General features: G+C 42.7%; 1 protein-coding gene across 3 annotated transcripts in view; it reads left to right on the forward strand.

Moving 5' to 3' along the window:
* Positions 1–1429: 1429 nt before the first annotated feature.
* Positions 1430–15700, forward strand: part of wdr97 (WD repeat domain 97) — a 44874-nt gene continuing 30603 nt past the window's right edge. The window contains exons 1-7 of one of the 3 annotated variants that reach the window (XM_039753787.1): positions 1430–1622; positions 2110–2475; positions 5112–5248; positions 5733–6316; positions 7324–7445; positions 10304–11024; positions 13309–13457. In XM_039753787.1, the coding sequence (XP_039609721.1) occupies positions 2445–2475; positions 5112–5248; positions 5733–6316; positions 7324–7445; positions 10304–11024; positions 13309–13457 (1744 nt within the window). In that variant the 5' untranslated portion in view covers positions 1430–1622; positions 2110–2444. The remainder of the gene's footprint in view (positions 1623–2109; positions 2476–5111; positions 5249–5732; positions 6317–7323; positions 7446–10303; positions 11025–13308; positions 13458–15700) is intronic. The other 2 variants (XM_039753788.1, XM_039753789.1) reach the window with 2 other exon arrangements.

Here is a 15700-nt window from a genome sequence, read left to right on the forward strand (position 1 = left end):
TGGTCTTCATCACATGTGACGTCAGTGCAAAAGGCCGGAAGTCATTCAGCTCAATAGGATGTGATACCTTTGGGACTGGGGTGATGCAAGATGTTTTCCAAAGCCTCAGGACTCTCCCTTGTTCCAGGCTCAGGTTGAAGATGCGCTGTAGAGTACTCCCCAGCTCCAACGTACAGGCATTCAGCAGTCGTGGCAATACTCCATCTGGACCCGCTGCTTTGCTGGCACGAAGTCTCCTCAGCTCTCTTCTCACCTGGGCTGCTGTAATTGTGGGTGGGGATGTCTCTCCTATGCTGGTATCAGCAGAAGGATGGGTGGAGAGTGCAGTACTCCGAGGTTAGAGTGGGTTAGGGTGGTCAAACCTGTTAAAGAAGTTGTTCATTTGGTTTGCTCTCTCCACATTCCAACAGACGGTGCATCACAAACATTAACAGTGTTGTTACAAATAACACACCAAAATGGCATGTAACAGAGATACAGTATATGCATTGCATTTGTTATTCCAATAGGTATGTCATAAAAACATCAGAATTATACTAAACCAGCTGCAGTTTAATAAAGATACTACAAAAGGAAAAACATATTTTAACTTATCTTAAAATTAAGGGTTCTTTACCTGACTTGTTATATCTTGTTAAATATGTTTAACAAGATGGAAGCTTTGTGCCCAAGTATAAAGTTAGAAGCCTATGTTCTCAATTTATAATATTAAAAATGTTTATATTTATAGGTAAGAAAACCACTTGTGTTACAGATGTTCGGTGAACTAAAAATGATTTTGAAAAATGACCTTGCTGTTCCTTTTGTAGTATATTCCAACAGATAGCACACCACCAACGTTTGCAGTAATGCATTTTATTACTACAAATGGTTGTGATGCGCAATCTGTTGAAATGACAAAGGTAGTGCATTTTATAATTATATGCATTACAAAATAAATTCAAATAGATGGTGCAGGGCAAACGTTAATACTGAAGTCTACGTTGATTACTTAGATTTCAGCACGACGGAGATGCGTAACAGCTAGTTTCATCATAACTAGATAATGTATTATGTAATAATAAGTTTTTCACAATTTATGAGCTCATTTATATATATCGCAGGACACTTTCATGTGATTATTTACTTCATAAATGCCATTTTATGTATTTTTGCACAATTGCTATTCTATATCTAGGCTGTTGTTAAGTGCAAAGTCACGGACCGGTCTTATAGGGCTAACGGCGTAGTTCTCAAATGGCGTAAAACTAACAGCTCTTTTTACATTTTCCAGAATTTATTTAAAATAAGTTAAGTAAATATATGAAGCTATTAACACCAAGTTTTGGAATAGCGTCCCGTAAGACAAGTGCTTATGTCTTTAAAAAAAAAAAAAAAGCAAGCGCGTCGTGTCTCCAAGCAACCGCGGACCAAGTGGCGCCTGAGATTCGAGCAGATCGCTCCTGCTCCGGACACATTCATTAACTTGGGTGGCGGCCCGGCAGACATTGGAGAACGCGCTGTGAAATATAAAAAAAAGAAAGAAAAAGCTCCAGAATATCATCAACTTTACCTTACAAGTTGGTGACAATGGGAATTGGCGAACCAGACTAATGCCGCTTTTGACAGACAGCAGGTCTCCTGTAAGTTTACCTCTAACCTGGACGACTAAACTGTGCTGTTTCATAAAGAAAGTCAGAATCTGGTTATTTGTTCACATTCCAGTGGTTAACAAAAGCAACATCCTAAATGAGTGTATGTTTGGGGGTGTTGTTTTTACATAGCGATAGTTAGTTGTAGCAGGTGCAATGCAGCCTACTGCTTCAGCGCAAATCCTCCGTTCGATTCCTGGATTAGTCGTTTGTTAGCTTTTAGCGAGTACCTCCATTTTTTTAGCCCTGCACAAATCCAAAAGTCGCGCAGGTCAGCTGGGAGTGAGTGTTGATTGACTTTGTCGAAAGGCGTTAATGCCTTTGATTCTGGTGTGGTAAGGATAGGCACGAGTTTCTCGTAATCATGTAATGACAGACGAAGTTTTAAAAGTGAATGTTACTCTTGTATGATTCGTAAATTCACTGCTGATTGTTATGTTTTTCAAGTAGCACAATTTTGACCCTATAATCTTGTCAGTTCGATTTTCCTAGATTCCCAAAGTAACATCGTGACGAAATCTGAACGTCCCTGATGTCCCTGAATGTGAACGTGCGTCTCTTACATCCAGCAGGATTATTCAGAGGACTTACAAGCAAGGCCGTTGACGCACCAGTCCGTCTTTTATGAATGATAAAAACTGAACTGTTTAGACGACTAGATGCTATCCCCCCTTAACTTCGTAAGATGTGAAACTCTACCATTTTCCCTTTAGTGCTGCACAGAAACAAGGAAGTAAACAAATATTGGCTTCATACTAACAGTCTGGGCCAATCCAAGTGCAGTTTGTACATCTGAAAGCAACAACAGCGACAATGTTATGGCCTAAGACTCAAGACCAGAAAGGTGAGTTTGATTTGAACCTTTGCTCATCCTGAACATTATTAACACAATGCTGTGACCTGTGCTTTTACACAAGGTGATGTCGAATAACCTGTTTTATAGGTATTGTTTAATGGCATGTAAAATAGTAATTTTAAAGATAAGAACAATATTTAAATTTGATGCATGTGGGGTGGGCAATGTAGAACAATGAGTTGTGTTTATACTATACAGGCCTATTGGGTTCAGATGCAAGGAATAAAGAAGTAAGACCTACAAATACAGAAATGGGTTTATAGTCCTGACCAGAATGGTTGAGAAATGCCAGACCTAAACGTGTACTGGTCCCGCTGTTACGGCTTTGCAGAGCCAGTCAATCCATCAGGTGGCATTGTTGGCTGCCTGGGGCACCATCATTTGAGTTGCTCCATTTTAGAAACTAAAGCGGCGCGCTTTGGACACTGAGGGGTAAGCGCCAAGTCATTGAACTCTGATACTGAATGGAAGCTGTTACTCACTGGGTGCTCTTTATGAAAGTAAGAGTACCCTAAAGGGGTTGTGCTCCTCCTTAATGTCAGTGGTATATACACAGAGAGGCATTATTTGTGCCACTGAAGGGCACGTGCTTCAGACAGCAACGGGAACCTTCTACCTGCCATGGACTATGAGGGGCGATGTCCATCCTTCCTGCCTAGGGCTCCAAATGGACTTACCAGCTTGGTGGCCTTTTGAAAAACCCTTAAAGAGGCGACAAAGAATTCAAGATTTGCACTGATCCTGAACTAAATAACACAACTCCTCCTTTTACCACTCTTCTAATTGGTGCCTGTCTAAAGCCAAATGGAACCCTAGAGTCTGTGGGGGGGTTCCCTTAGGGTCTCCCACGGACAATTTAACGCCTGGCAAATGCACTGCTTGAGTCACATAAAAATTGCCTCTCTGTGTCCAGAGCTCATGCCCCTTATCTTTTATATCGAATATGGCACAAGGTATACAATCCGCACTATTTAACCCGTCTGCTGAGTTGATCAAGTGCACATTTCTAGCTTTTAATTACAGTGACTTGTAACTTGGATGAGTTTTTTTTCTCCAAGCCATCATAGAATGTTTTCAAGAGACAATGATGATCGAGTTTTTAGACCTTCACAGATTTATTCTTAAAAGAGGGCAGCACGGTGGCACAGTGGTAGTGCTGTCGCCTCGCAGTAAGGAGACCTGGGTTCGCTTCCCTGTGTGGAGTGTGCATGTTCTCCCTGAGTGTGGGTTTCCTCCCACAGTCCAAAGACATGCAGGTTAGGTGCATTGCCGATCCTAAATTGTCCCGGGTGTGTGTGTGTGCCCTGCGGTGGGCTGGTGCCCTGCCCAGAATTTGTTCTTGCCTAGCGCCCTCTGCTGGCTGGGATTGACTCCAGCAGACCCCCGTGACCCTGTGTTAGGATATAGCAGGTTGGATGATGACTGACTGACTGACTGTTCTTAAAGGATTTGTTCCCCACTAATCAGAGACATTACACTGACCTGCTGAGGCGTCTATGGGAAAGCAAGTGAAAATATTTGATGCACTCAAAACTGGATTCTGCCCCATGATAACATACCTGCACATATTGTGTTGTCAGTCAGTTTCTGACCAAAAAGATGATGTGGTTGCACTTACTAAATTTGACAGATCTCACTCCCTGTGACTTCTTTTTGTTCCCAAAATCTGTATATATAATTCACTAAGGCAAGACAACCATGGAAAGCACGCCGGAAGGGGTGTGGATTCACTAAGCCGCCGACAAGTAAGACACCTATGGCGCGCAGGAAGGAGCCACGCCGGAGGTGAATCGCCATATGCAGCGTGTAAAGCGGTTTGCGAGGGGTATCCCATGGGATCCTTAAAACAATCCTTTACAACTGAGGTTAAAACACAATGAAGTAAGCAGTCTTTAAAAACCGAGTTTTCGGTTACGACGCACGACCGCGTGCACCATAGCAAACTGTTTTACACGCTACATACAGCAATTCGCATCCGCGACAAACAGGCGTCTTCTTAGATGCTCCTGCAGGAACACGGAAAATCAACGTGAGTCACAGGTGCATGTGGACTGTGCTAAGACGACGACTCAAGTGACGAGTTGGAGGTGGGCACATGAGCGATGGCGGTCCGCCAGTTTTCAGTCACGGACGATTGTGCGTTGGTTAGTTCCTTGCATTGTTACAATGTTGCTTTTCTTGCTGATTTATTACATTACTGATTTTTCAAATGTTAATTTTCTCCCTGTGCTTAAAAATCATTAAAAAACCGGCCTGATTATGCGGCGTATGGTACGCCGCGGGTTGGCTAGTTAACATATAATACTGAAGGGAAGAAGATTTGCTGCCATGGATGAAATCCTGGGAAACAAAAAAAGCAGGAGGCTCAAGACATGGTAACAAAAGACAAGAGCAGGAATTGTCCCAGCACTTCTCTCATTCCTGAAAACAAGCGTATTGCATCTCAAGGTGGCAAAAAGGGAACTGCTGTTTTATAATAAAGGTTTATTTGTAATGGTTAAGGGTAATTTTGGATCCCCCCTAGTCTTCTCTAAAATCCCACCAATAGTTGTTCAGCTTGGAGTCGATGTTGCATTGTCTACTTCAGGTGCTCATATCAATGATCTTCTCTTTCTAACATAAAGGCTGTGATACCGACGCTCCCATCTTACTGAACAATGACACTGACGCAACTCAGAGGCCAGATCAAGAGAACCCACATTGGAAAGGATCAAGAATGTGGAGGCTCCTTCATGATAAAATACACCTGACGGTAGACAAGGTAGAACTTTTCTTGTCTTGGTGTGTGAATCTTTGTCCATGGATTTGGAGATGCTTCTCATCCTGGCAAATTAATAACTGAGTTCATAATCAATGCTATGTTTCAGCCAGGGTGTTTTCATTGGGTTATTTTTATTCTCCTGGTGTGTGCCTTGTTTGTTTATTTTAATCTATTAATTTTCAGATGTTTATTGTAGTTATGTGAGGTTTATTTGGTACTTTTGCCTTGTTTATTTACTGTTTAGTTTCAATGTATTTTGTTCGGCTCTCCTATATTCCTTGTACTGAATGGGTGGAGCCTTAAGAGGCGGTGCCACCCTGATGTCACTGAAGAAGGACCGCCCCCCAGCCTTTGTATTCTGAAGCTGAGAGTGGATTGTTAGTGCTTTCAGTTTATAGAGTGTGTATAAGTAATTCTGATTTCTGGATTTTTGCTTCTGTTTTGTGGATTCTGTTTATTGGATTGGATTTTGATTTACTGACAGGTTAAAAGGTTCGACTTCAGGCCCTCAGTGTTGACCCATGGAATCCAGCAAGTCCGACACCTGAGCTCAACAAGCCCTATCTGCCACATGACATACAACTGGAATGCTAAGAAGTTTGTAAGTCTGGATAGCGAAGGCTGTCTTCGTATTTACCACTATGATGGGCGCCTCATGGACAACGTCACAGTAACCCAGCACTTCAAAGGCATTTCTAGCACAATGTTACCTGATCATTATGTGGCGTGGGGTTCTGAAAATTCCCTGTTTGTTCTGAATGCTGACTTTCACATTGTCTCTAATGTTCAAGCCACTCAGGATATACAAATTTGTGCTGCAAGTGAGTGGTTGGAGGAAGTGGTGACCGCAGGTGCTGGAAACATTTGTTTTTGGTGTATCTGCCCCCTGATCTGTAAGGTGGAGATCACAGAGGGACTGACTGGTAACGAAGTGTTCACACAGCTTCTACTACCCAAGATGGATAACCCTGGTTCACAAAAATGCTTCGCCGTTTGCAGAAATGGAGTTGCCATGTTTAATATCTCCAAGAGAAAGCTGATGGTTCACAAGAAGGACCTGCACCTTAGGTATTCAGATAGTTTAATTCTCTATCTAAATTCCCAATTTCTTTTCATACTAATCACTAAATTGTGTTTGATGTGTGTGTGTGTATGTTCACACTGTAATGCAATGGCACAATGTCGAGGGTTTGTTCCTATCTTGTGCTCTATGCTAGCTGGGATAGGCTCCAGCACCCTCGTGATCCTCGTCTGGATTAATGGAAAATGACAATAATTTCCAATATTATGGCCATTTTTATGAGAGTATTATGATTATTTGTGCTCCTTAATGGGTGGAGTGGTGGCTCTGAGGCTAGGGTTCTTTGATGGCAATCGGAAGGTTGCCAGTTCGAATCCCTTTGGGCCCCTGAGCAAGACACTTAACCCGCAATTGCTTTGTCCTGTGGTACTCAAGTTTTCCACCTATATCCTCAAAAATATGCAAGTTAGGTTGACTGGTGAGTTTCAGTCCAGCCCCATTTTGCATGGGACAGTTAATCTGCATCCAGCCCTGCACACAGGCCCTCCAACATGCAGGAAAAACTCAGGGGTTGATGGCAGGATTGGCACCCCAGCCACTGTAAAAAAAACCTCACACTGTTCAGTGTGGTGCTCAGGTGTCACTTGTTGCCATCTCAGTCCAGGTGGTTCGCAGTGTGGTGGGTGCAGCAATGTGCTGTAATCAGTGTGTGCTCCCAACCTTGATGTTAGTGAAATTAAATGAAGTTCATTAAAACAACAGCAACAAAAAAAGAGGTACGCTTACAGCAGAATGTCTGTGGAACATTTTCTTCATGTAACTGCTCAATTGGATGATACCATATACTAAAAGAAGAACTACCAAACAACAGCTACTGTATCTCGTAAAAGAGGGACATCTATTTGACTGAGCATAAAACACAATGGTATTCTTCAGTCCTTGAACATTACCAGCCTCTGGTTGCCATTATCATTCCAATCTTCTTCTGCTGCTCTTCAACAAAAATAAATAAAATTGACAGTATTGAAATCAGCATGGTGTTCTTTGATTGCAGGAAAATCACTGGCATTGCCTACTGCCATGGTCTCCAATGGCTGGTGACAGCAGCTCGCGATGGCTCCATCAAGGTGTGGGATAAGGCCTGGCGCTTACAGATGGTGTTTGTTGGGCATACTGGTGAGCAGCACATCTAGCATATGCAGAACTGGTAAAAACTGAATATTTCCACTAACCAAGTTTAGAAATGGAAATTATGGGTTTGGGATGCCTAAAGATGTCTGTCTTTGTGCCTTAGTCACAGAAATGTGATCTCTTGTTACTCACACTTTATGCTAAACTATCACTGCCAGGTAGACATCTTGCCTCTGCTCTGATGCATTCATGAAATCATTTACATTTATTTAATTTATTTAGAAGGCACCATAGTGATGCAATGGTTTATGCAACTGAGTGTTGTTTTGCATGATAGTTACATTTCCTCTCTGTGTCGGGTATTCAAGTTTTCCCCCCATATCCTCAAAAATATGCATGTTAGGTTGACTGGCAAGTTTCAGACCAGCCCCATTTTGCATTGGACACTGCCACAGAATGGCAACGTGTAATGAACCAGTACGTGCCATCATGGGTATCATGGGTACCAACCTCCTTCAGGACATATGAATAGTCACGAACTGAGATGGACCAGGCCAACTGAGGGGATCAGACTTTTAGCTCTAAAATGTGCAGTAATGTATTATTACCAAGAAATAAAATGCTGGAAAGCGTAACAGTGCCTTCAATAAAAAATTCAATAAGTAAGCTCATAAAATCATGCCATTAAAATCAAAATTATGTCCTAGGGTGCACCTTAAATGATTAAATAGATTGATTAAATATGTTTAAAATAGAAGGATCGGCACCTTAGGTATCCAGATAATTTAATTCTCCATTTAAATTCCCATTTTCTTTTCACACTAATCACTAAATTGTCCCTAGTGTGTTTTTGATGTGTGTGTGTGTGTGTGTGTGTGTGTGTGTGTGTGGGTGTTCACACTATGATGCACTAGCGCCATGCCCAGGGTTTGTTCCTGTCTTGTGCCCTATGCTAGCTGGGATAGGCTCCAGCACCCCTACGGCTCTGGTCTGGATTAATCGAAAATGACAATGATTTTGTATCCCAAATGAGGGGATAAGACTTTTAGCTCTAAAATGTGCAGAAATGTATTATTACCAAGAAATAAAGTGCCCAAAAGTGTAACAGTGCGTTCAATAAATAATTCAAAATGTAAGGTCATAAAATCGTGACATTAAAATCAAAATGATGTCATAGCGTGCACCTTAAATGATTAAATGGATTTAATAAATATGCTTAAAATCCTGCAAAGTTCACAGAGGTCGATTATTGTAATTCCCCACTGGCAGGTGCCGCTTCCAATCTTATATCACAGCTCCATCCTATTCAAAACTCGGCTGCAAGAGTCCTTACATGGACCAGCAGGAGCGAGCTCATAACATCCATCCTGCTTCGCCTTCACTGGCTCCCTGTGTTTTACAGGATTGAATATAAAATTCTACTAATAATCTACAAAGCCTTTAACGACCTTGCGCCAAACTACATCAGTCACCTTCTCCATCAGTATGTTCCTGTCCGTCCTCTAAGGTCCTCTCAATCTGGCGATCTTGTTGTGCCCCACACTAATCTACACTCCATGGGTGACAGCAGGGCCTTCAGCTGTATAGCGCCCAGACTCTGGAACGACCTTCCGAAATTAATCAGATCAGCTGAATTCATTTAAAAAACATCTCAAAACTCATCTGTTCAGGAAGGCTTTTAGCTCTACTTGACTTTATTACTCTTCTTTCAGTTTACCTCTCTGTCAAGATGTTCATGTAACCTGTTTGTGTGTGTGCTAGACCATCAATTATGTTGTCTGTTAGGCTTTTTCTCTAAATTTACTATCTTACTCTTTTTTATTTATTTATCTTGTTTAGTACAATGCTATATACTGTATACCCTGCCGTTCTCGCTTAAACTCTGTGAAGTGTCTTGAGCCTTGGAAAGGCGCTATATAAATAAAAAGTATTATTATTATTATTCTCTTTTTGTTTTTTTTTTTTCTTTTCCTCTTTCCATCCAAGTTAGGACACCTGAATTCCCAAGCACATAGCCCACCGCATACATGTTCTGCCACCTTAGCTAGTAACCGCAGTTCCCAGAGCTGCCACCTTAGCTGGTCTCCACAGCTCCTGAGGGCATCTTGCCCTCCACACAAATGCTGTGATGCCTTAATCCTCCCGTGTTCAACAAGTTCTGTCCATCTCATTGATTCCACTGCTCAGTAGACTTGATCATGGCCACAATACGGAATCTCTGCACTGCCCTCAGTTACGCTCTTTTTAATTAGTCAACAGGGCCCATGCTGCCCATCTCTCCAACCAGAAATTGCTTTTCCCTAACCTTAAAAAGTAAACTTCTCTCCCTACCAGCACTAACCCACTCTTTTTCATCCATCTTGTCTCTAAGCTGGTGCCTGCTAATTGCGATGCCACCGCTGCTTAAATGGTAATTCTAATATTAAGAGAACGCACACATTTACGTACACATCTCCTACCGGTGTGAGTTAAGCTATTAGGTTGCACATAAAATAAATTAAAGCCATTACAATTAGTAAAACATCCATCCTGGACTGGCCTTACCACATAGTGACCATGAAAAACAAAATGGTGCCATGATAAATACAAAACATAACATTACACAATTATTAACTTTATTTTAAATAAATAATAATAAATCAGGCTATTTCTATTCAAAACCCCTAAAACTTCCATTTAGGACCTTAGAAAAAAATTTTCTTAGAAAACACAATTTTTTAAAGTTTGCTATATCGTAATACATGGAAGAAAATACCTGTTTGTGTGGGTGAAAGTAGCACCTCCTCATCTCCTGGTTTGACTCGCAATATTTGGGAGAATATGTCATGTTGAAATTTTTGGGCCATTAAAACTTGTGTTGTTTGCATGATTTAAAGTTATTTTTTTCTATACTCGTCCAACAGCGCCTGTCACTGCTCTGGTGACATTTCCACATGTGCCTCACCTTCTCTCAGCTTCCCAGGATGGCACAATGAGAGTATGGAACTTGGAAACGGCTGATCAAGTGGAGGAGATTCAGACGGTGCATGTGGCTCTGGGTTTGGGGGTGAGTGAGGACAACACAGGCGAAGCTGACTGCACAGGTCTCATCTTCTCCTTCTCCTCTCAAGGAGTGGACTTCTGGGATTTGACTCAACTCTACAACATATTGACCCCACTGGAAGCCCCCGTAAGGAGTATACAGACGACAGTTTTGCATCGCTTCCCACCTCGAGCTGTGTGTGTTTGTGAAGATGCCTCAATAAGGCTTATTGCTGCAGAGACTGGCGATATTATCACATCTTTCTTAATGGAAGAGCCAAGGCAGATCAGATCTGTGGACTACTGCCTTCCGTTGGAAACTCTTTTTGTTGTCACAGACAAAGGAGAAGTTCTCAGAATAAATGCTTTGACCAATCCAGCCAGCCTTGTTGACAGGTCCTTTGAGCGTCATGGTGGAGTTGACAAGAAGCAAGCTGTACAAGAACAGGTGGAAACCTCAGACATGGGGACAGCAAAGTGTCTTGTGATGTACAATTACATCGTAGAAGAAGACCAAGCATACTCTGCTTGGACCGAAGTTGTGGAAAGCAAAGGGAAGGGGTGGCAAAGGAAAAATTCTCCCTTCAAGCAGCAAATTAACCGGTAAGAGTTGTGAAGCTGTAGAGATGAGTAAATTTTACCAAGGAACAGTGGCAGCCAAGCTAAAATAAGCATGATGGGAATTTAAATAGAAAATCATGATAGTGACAGCTTTGAGATTCTTCCAGGGTTCCATAGGCAGAGTATTTTATAGCCTGTTGTGATTCTAGTACCACCAAATAGCAAAAAGGATGAGAACTTTAACGGTACCCACCAAAAACAGGCCCGCCCAAAAATAGGTCTACTAGGCTCCAAACAAAGAGAACTGACAATTACTTAAAATGTGGCAAAATATTTCAGCAATATATATAAAAAAAATCTCAGCAGAGAGAGAATCTTTAAAAAAAAATAAAACTCTGGATGTACTGTAAGATAATCCCAAAGCAAGATTCTTATAAAACAATTGACAGTTTGAGGTAATTAAATCCAATCCATAAATGAAAAATAGTAATTCAATAAGAAGAACAGAAGTATCATATAAAAAAAATAGAAATCCATATGAAAACAGCAATTTTTACAGAAACCCCTCCTTTGTGCAATTCAGCGAACGACAAGAAACTCGCAAGAAACTTCCCAGCCTGCCTTTAACAGTTGTGGGTGGTTCCTTAGTAGTGATGTAAGGGTGACCCCGCCCCTTGGGGTTCACCCACAGAACACAACTAGCATAACAGGATATAATTACTGCCACAGCTGGCGGAGGCTACGGAGGTGCGAGTGGCTCCAACCAAAGGGGCACGAAAACCTTGAAGTGGGTGCTGAAGGAGTAGGCCCCGGGGTGCCGGTAAGAGGGGGGAGCACTGCCTGTGTGAGGCACAGGAGGATGCTAGGTGGTGGCGTGCGGGCGGCATCTCTGCCCCTGTTTCTATTTTTTCGACAGGACCGGACCCCGGCGCTTCAGGAGTAGGACCCACTTCGGGGGTAAGGTGCCCTCGAGGGATATACTGCTCCACCCGATGGGTTTTTGCTGGCAGTGGGGCACTGTCGGAGATGGCTGGGGCGACCCAGCCAGGAGGACTGGAGGAGGGCTTATGCCTTCCCCAGTCCATGTGGGGGCGACCACCCTGGTACCTTTGGGGGCCACGGGTACAGAGCTTTGAAGCTTAACCCTGTAGGGGCCCGTGGTCACCTCCTGGGGGCGCCTCTATGCCTTTGGAGCCCTGGACCTCAGCACTTCCACCACACACAGAAGTGCTGGGGGAAAGAGGAGCAGGGACACGCGGAGTGCTTCCAGGGATGCAGCCGGCACTTCTGCCACACTGGGGCATGTCGGTGGAAGATTGCCGGAACACATCTGGGGGAATATAAAAGGGGCTGCCTCCCTTCATATGCAGGCTAGAGTCGGGTGGAAGAGGACGAGGTCTCTGGGGGAGGCAAGGGGGTGGCCTGAAGAAGATAAGGCATTGGACTGTGTGGCCAGGACTTTGGGGACTTTTGGGGTTTGTGAGCACTCAGTTGTATATAATTATGTATAATAAACATGTGTGGGTTGATTTACACATGTCTGCCTGTCTGTGTCTGGGCCAGTGTTCACACTACACACTCAGAAAGTAATCAATAAATGAAATAAATTAATAGAAAATATATAATCAGTCAAGTAATTAATAAACAGAACACTATTAACAGAAATGATTGCAACCAATGAAAAATACTGAAAATGAATGAGAAAGATAGAAAAAATGAAATTTAAACATAAGCTAGGGAGGAACCCTGGCTGAAACAACACAGCCCAAAGAAGGTCAAACCCAAAGTGTCTAACCAGGTATACACTGGGTGATTTTGGCACGATTTTAAGCTTGACGGGAAGTCACCAACTGATTCTCTGACCAAATTTCAGCTTTATTCCATTATTTCTTATGCAGTATAAGACTGGTTATGATGCCTTTTGTCTTTATGCCTTTTTCATTTGCATGTTATATCTGTGCTGTCATACAAATTGCACGACTAGGAGCCCGTTATGAAAGTGACCCTATTAGCAGTCCACTCCCACCCCAGCTCAATGAAATGATTGAGTCCTGATGTGCCGACAGCAAGAGTTGGAAATACTGCACTGCATTAAACTACCAGGTGTCTGCGCACTGCACTGTTAAGAGTATGATCACCAACAGAATCATTTTTAACCCCAACACCTAATTGGTTGGAGATCACAGCCTCAGAAATCCACCAATAGAAATGTAAGAGCAACCCCATAACATTGGTACATAAAATTATATTGTATTCTGATATGGTGAGGGGCACTCTGTAATATAAGGATTTACAGAATGATTAACTGCCTGAGTACTTCTTGCAGGTTTTTACTGGTGGTTGGACATGAACATGGCTACCTATCTGTGCTGGACTGGGACACAAGACTCCCAGCATACAAGACAGAGGCTCACAGCTCCTGCTGCGTATCTGCATTGATAGCCTGCCCTGAGAGTAACTATGTCATTTCCACTGGTAAGACATGAATCCTGTCTTCAGCTTTTTCTCTGCTGTTTCATTTGCACTGAACTAACTGGGAGTGGATAATACATTAGATTAGAGGTGACATAGAGGCATCCACGAGTCAGTTACAAGACCTCATCATCACATTTAACTAACTTGTTTTTTCTGTTTTTATCAAGGTCATTTATATAAATGAAAAAGAGCAATGGCTGTCACTTACTGCTATTCAACTAGACCTTAGCCAATGCTTTGTTTTTGTTACATTACTGTAAGTGACTAATAGGTAGGGCGGCACGGTGGCGCAGTGGGTAGCGCTGCTGCCTCGCAGTAAGGAGACCCACGTTCACTTCCCGGGTCCTCCCTGCATGGAGTTTGCATGTTCTCCCCATGTCTGTGTGGGTTTCCTCCCACAGTCCAAAGACATGCAGGTTAGGTGCATTGGCGATTCTAAATTGTCCGTGGGTGTGTGTGTGTGTGTGTGTGTGCACCCTGTGGTGGGCTGGCGCCCTGCCCGGGGTTTGTTTTTCTGCCTTGCGCCCTGTGTTGTCTGGGATTGGCTCCAGCAGACCCCCGTGACCATGTAGTTTGGATAATGGATGGATGGATGGACTAATAGGTACCAGGAAATAATGGTGGTGGGGCTGTATTACATTACTAGCTAACATAGCTGAAATACCTGGTGTTGCCCAGGAGGAAAATAAAGTGTTTTTTTTTAATTGTTTGAGAAAAATATAATTAAAAAAAAAATTTAAAAATAAAAATAAATTAACAAATATTGAAGACTCACTAATGTGCTTGTCTTGCGGTCTTGTATATAGTGGCGCTTTTCCACTGCATAGTACGGCACAGCACGGTTCAGTACAGCTCACCTTGGTTCGGCTCAGTTTGCGTTTCGACTGCAGTTTAGTACCGCTTTAGAGTGGGTGGGATTATTCACGTGTCGTTATAGTTGCGCCGCCTCTACTGCTCGCTCTTCATTTTTTTTAACTTGTCCCTACACTGTTTGTAAGTCCGATGGTAGCCATGTGCGCCCAAGAGCTTAGCGACCTCCTGAAAACTTTTTCATTCGCGTCGCCCCATCCAGCTCTCGCTGGATCCGCTCCTCGGCTACCAACGAGAGGAACGTCTGTACTTCCTCAATAGACCACGAAACAGCCATTTTTGGTTAAAACAAAATGGTGAGTCCGAACCTTCGCTGGCTGTGCTAAAAATCTAGCGGGTCTGTTGTGTCTCGTGTCGCAAGTTCAGTGACACAGTAATGACGATTTTCTCCGGCCAATCAGTGACCAGCAGAGTTTACACGTCACGTTTTGGTAACGGTTCGGCGCTTGGAACCTCGGCTAAGGTGGTACTAAAAAAAGGACCAGGTACCAGGTACTGTTCCCAGTGGAAAACCCCCCAAAAGTGAGCTGAACTGAACCGTGTCGTGCCGTACTATGCAGTGGAAAAGCACCTTATGTTATCCTGTAGTTGATGCTTGAAACCGGCCAACTCTATTTAATTTCAAAAGTAACTTGGTGGTGCTCACACATAAAGAATGTACCCTCTGGTGGTCATTCCGAGTGTCAACTGGATGTTAACATGCAGTCAGAGGGGACTGGGTGGTCTCATGGCCTGGAATCCCTGCAGATTTTATTTTTTTTCTCCGGCCGTGTGGAGTTTTTTTTTTTGTTTTTTCTGTCCCCCCCGGCCATTGGACCTTACTCTTATTCTATGTTACTTAATGTTGACTTATTTTATTTTCTTACTGTGTCTCTTATTTTTCTATTCTTCATTATGTAGAGCACTTTGAGCTACATTTTTTTGTATGAAAATGTGCTATATAAATAAATGTTGTTGTTGTTGTTCAAGACCATAAGCTCACCTACACCCTACCCAGAGGGGGTGGGTTAGGGTTGATTTCACCCTACGGGTATACATGTGTACCAAATTTCATGAAAATCACTCCAGCCATTTGGAAGTGATGCTGGAACATACATACATACATACACACACACACACATACATTGACTTTTATATATATATATAGATTTACAATGCTTAACATTGTTGGCTTTTGGAAAAGATAGACATGTGCCATATTTTATGAGGTTTGCTGGATAAGAATATGAAGTAATGCAATGTACATCATTTAAACCCTACATGTTTTTAATGATTTGTCTGTAGGGCTGCACAATGGTGCAGTGTTTAGCATTGGATGCCTCGTAGCTTCAAGAGCCATCAGGCTTCAGGGTCCATCAGGCAGGTGGTTCATC

The sequence above is a fragment of the Polypterus senegalus genome, chromosome 5, assembly GCF_016835505.1.
Source record: "Polypterus senegalus isolate Bchr_013 chromosome 5, ASM1683550v1, whole genome shotgun sequence".
Lineage (NCBI taxonomy): Eukaryota > Metazoa > Chordata > Cladistia > Polypteriformes > Polypteridae > Polypterus > Polypterus senegalus.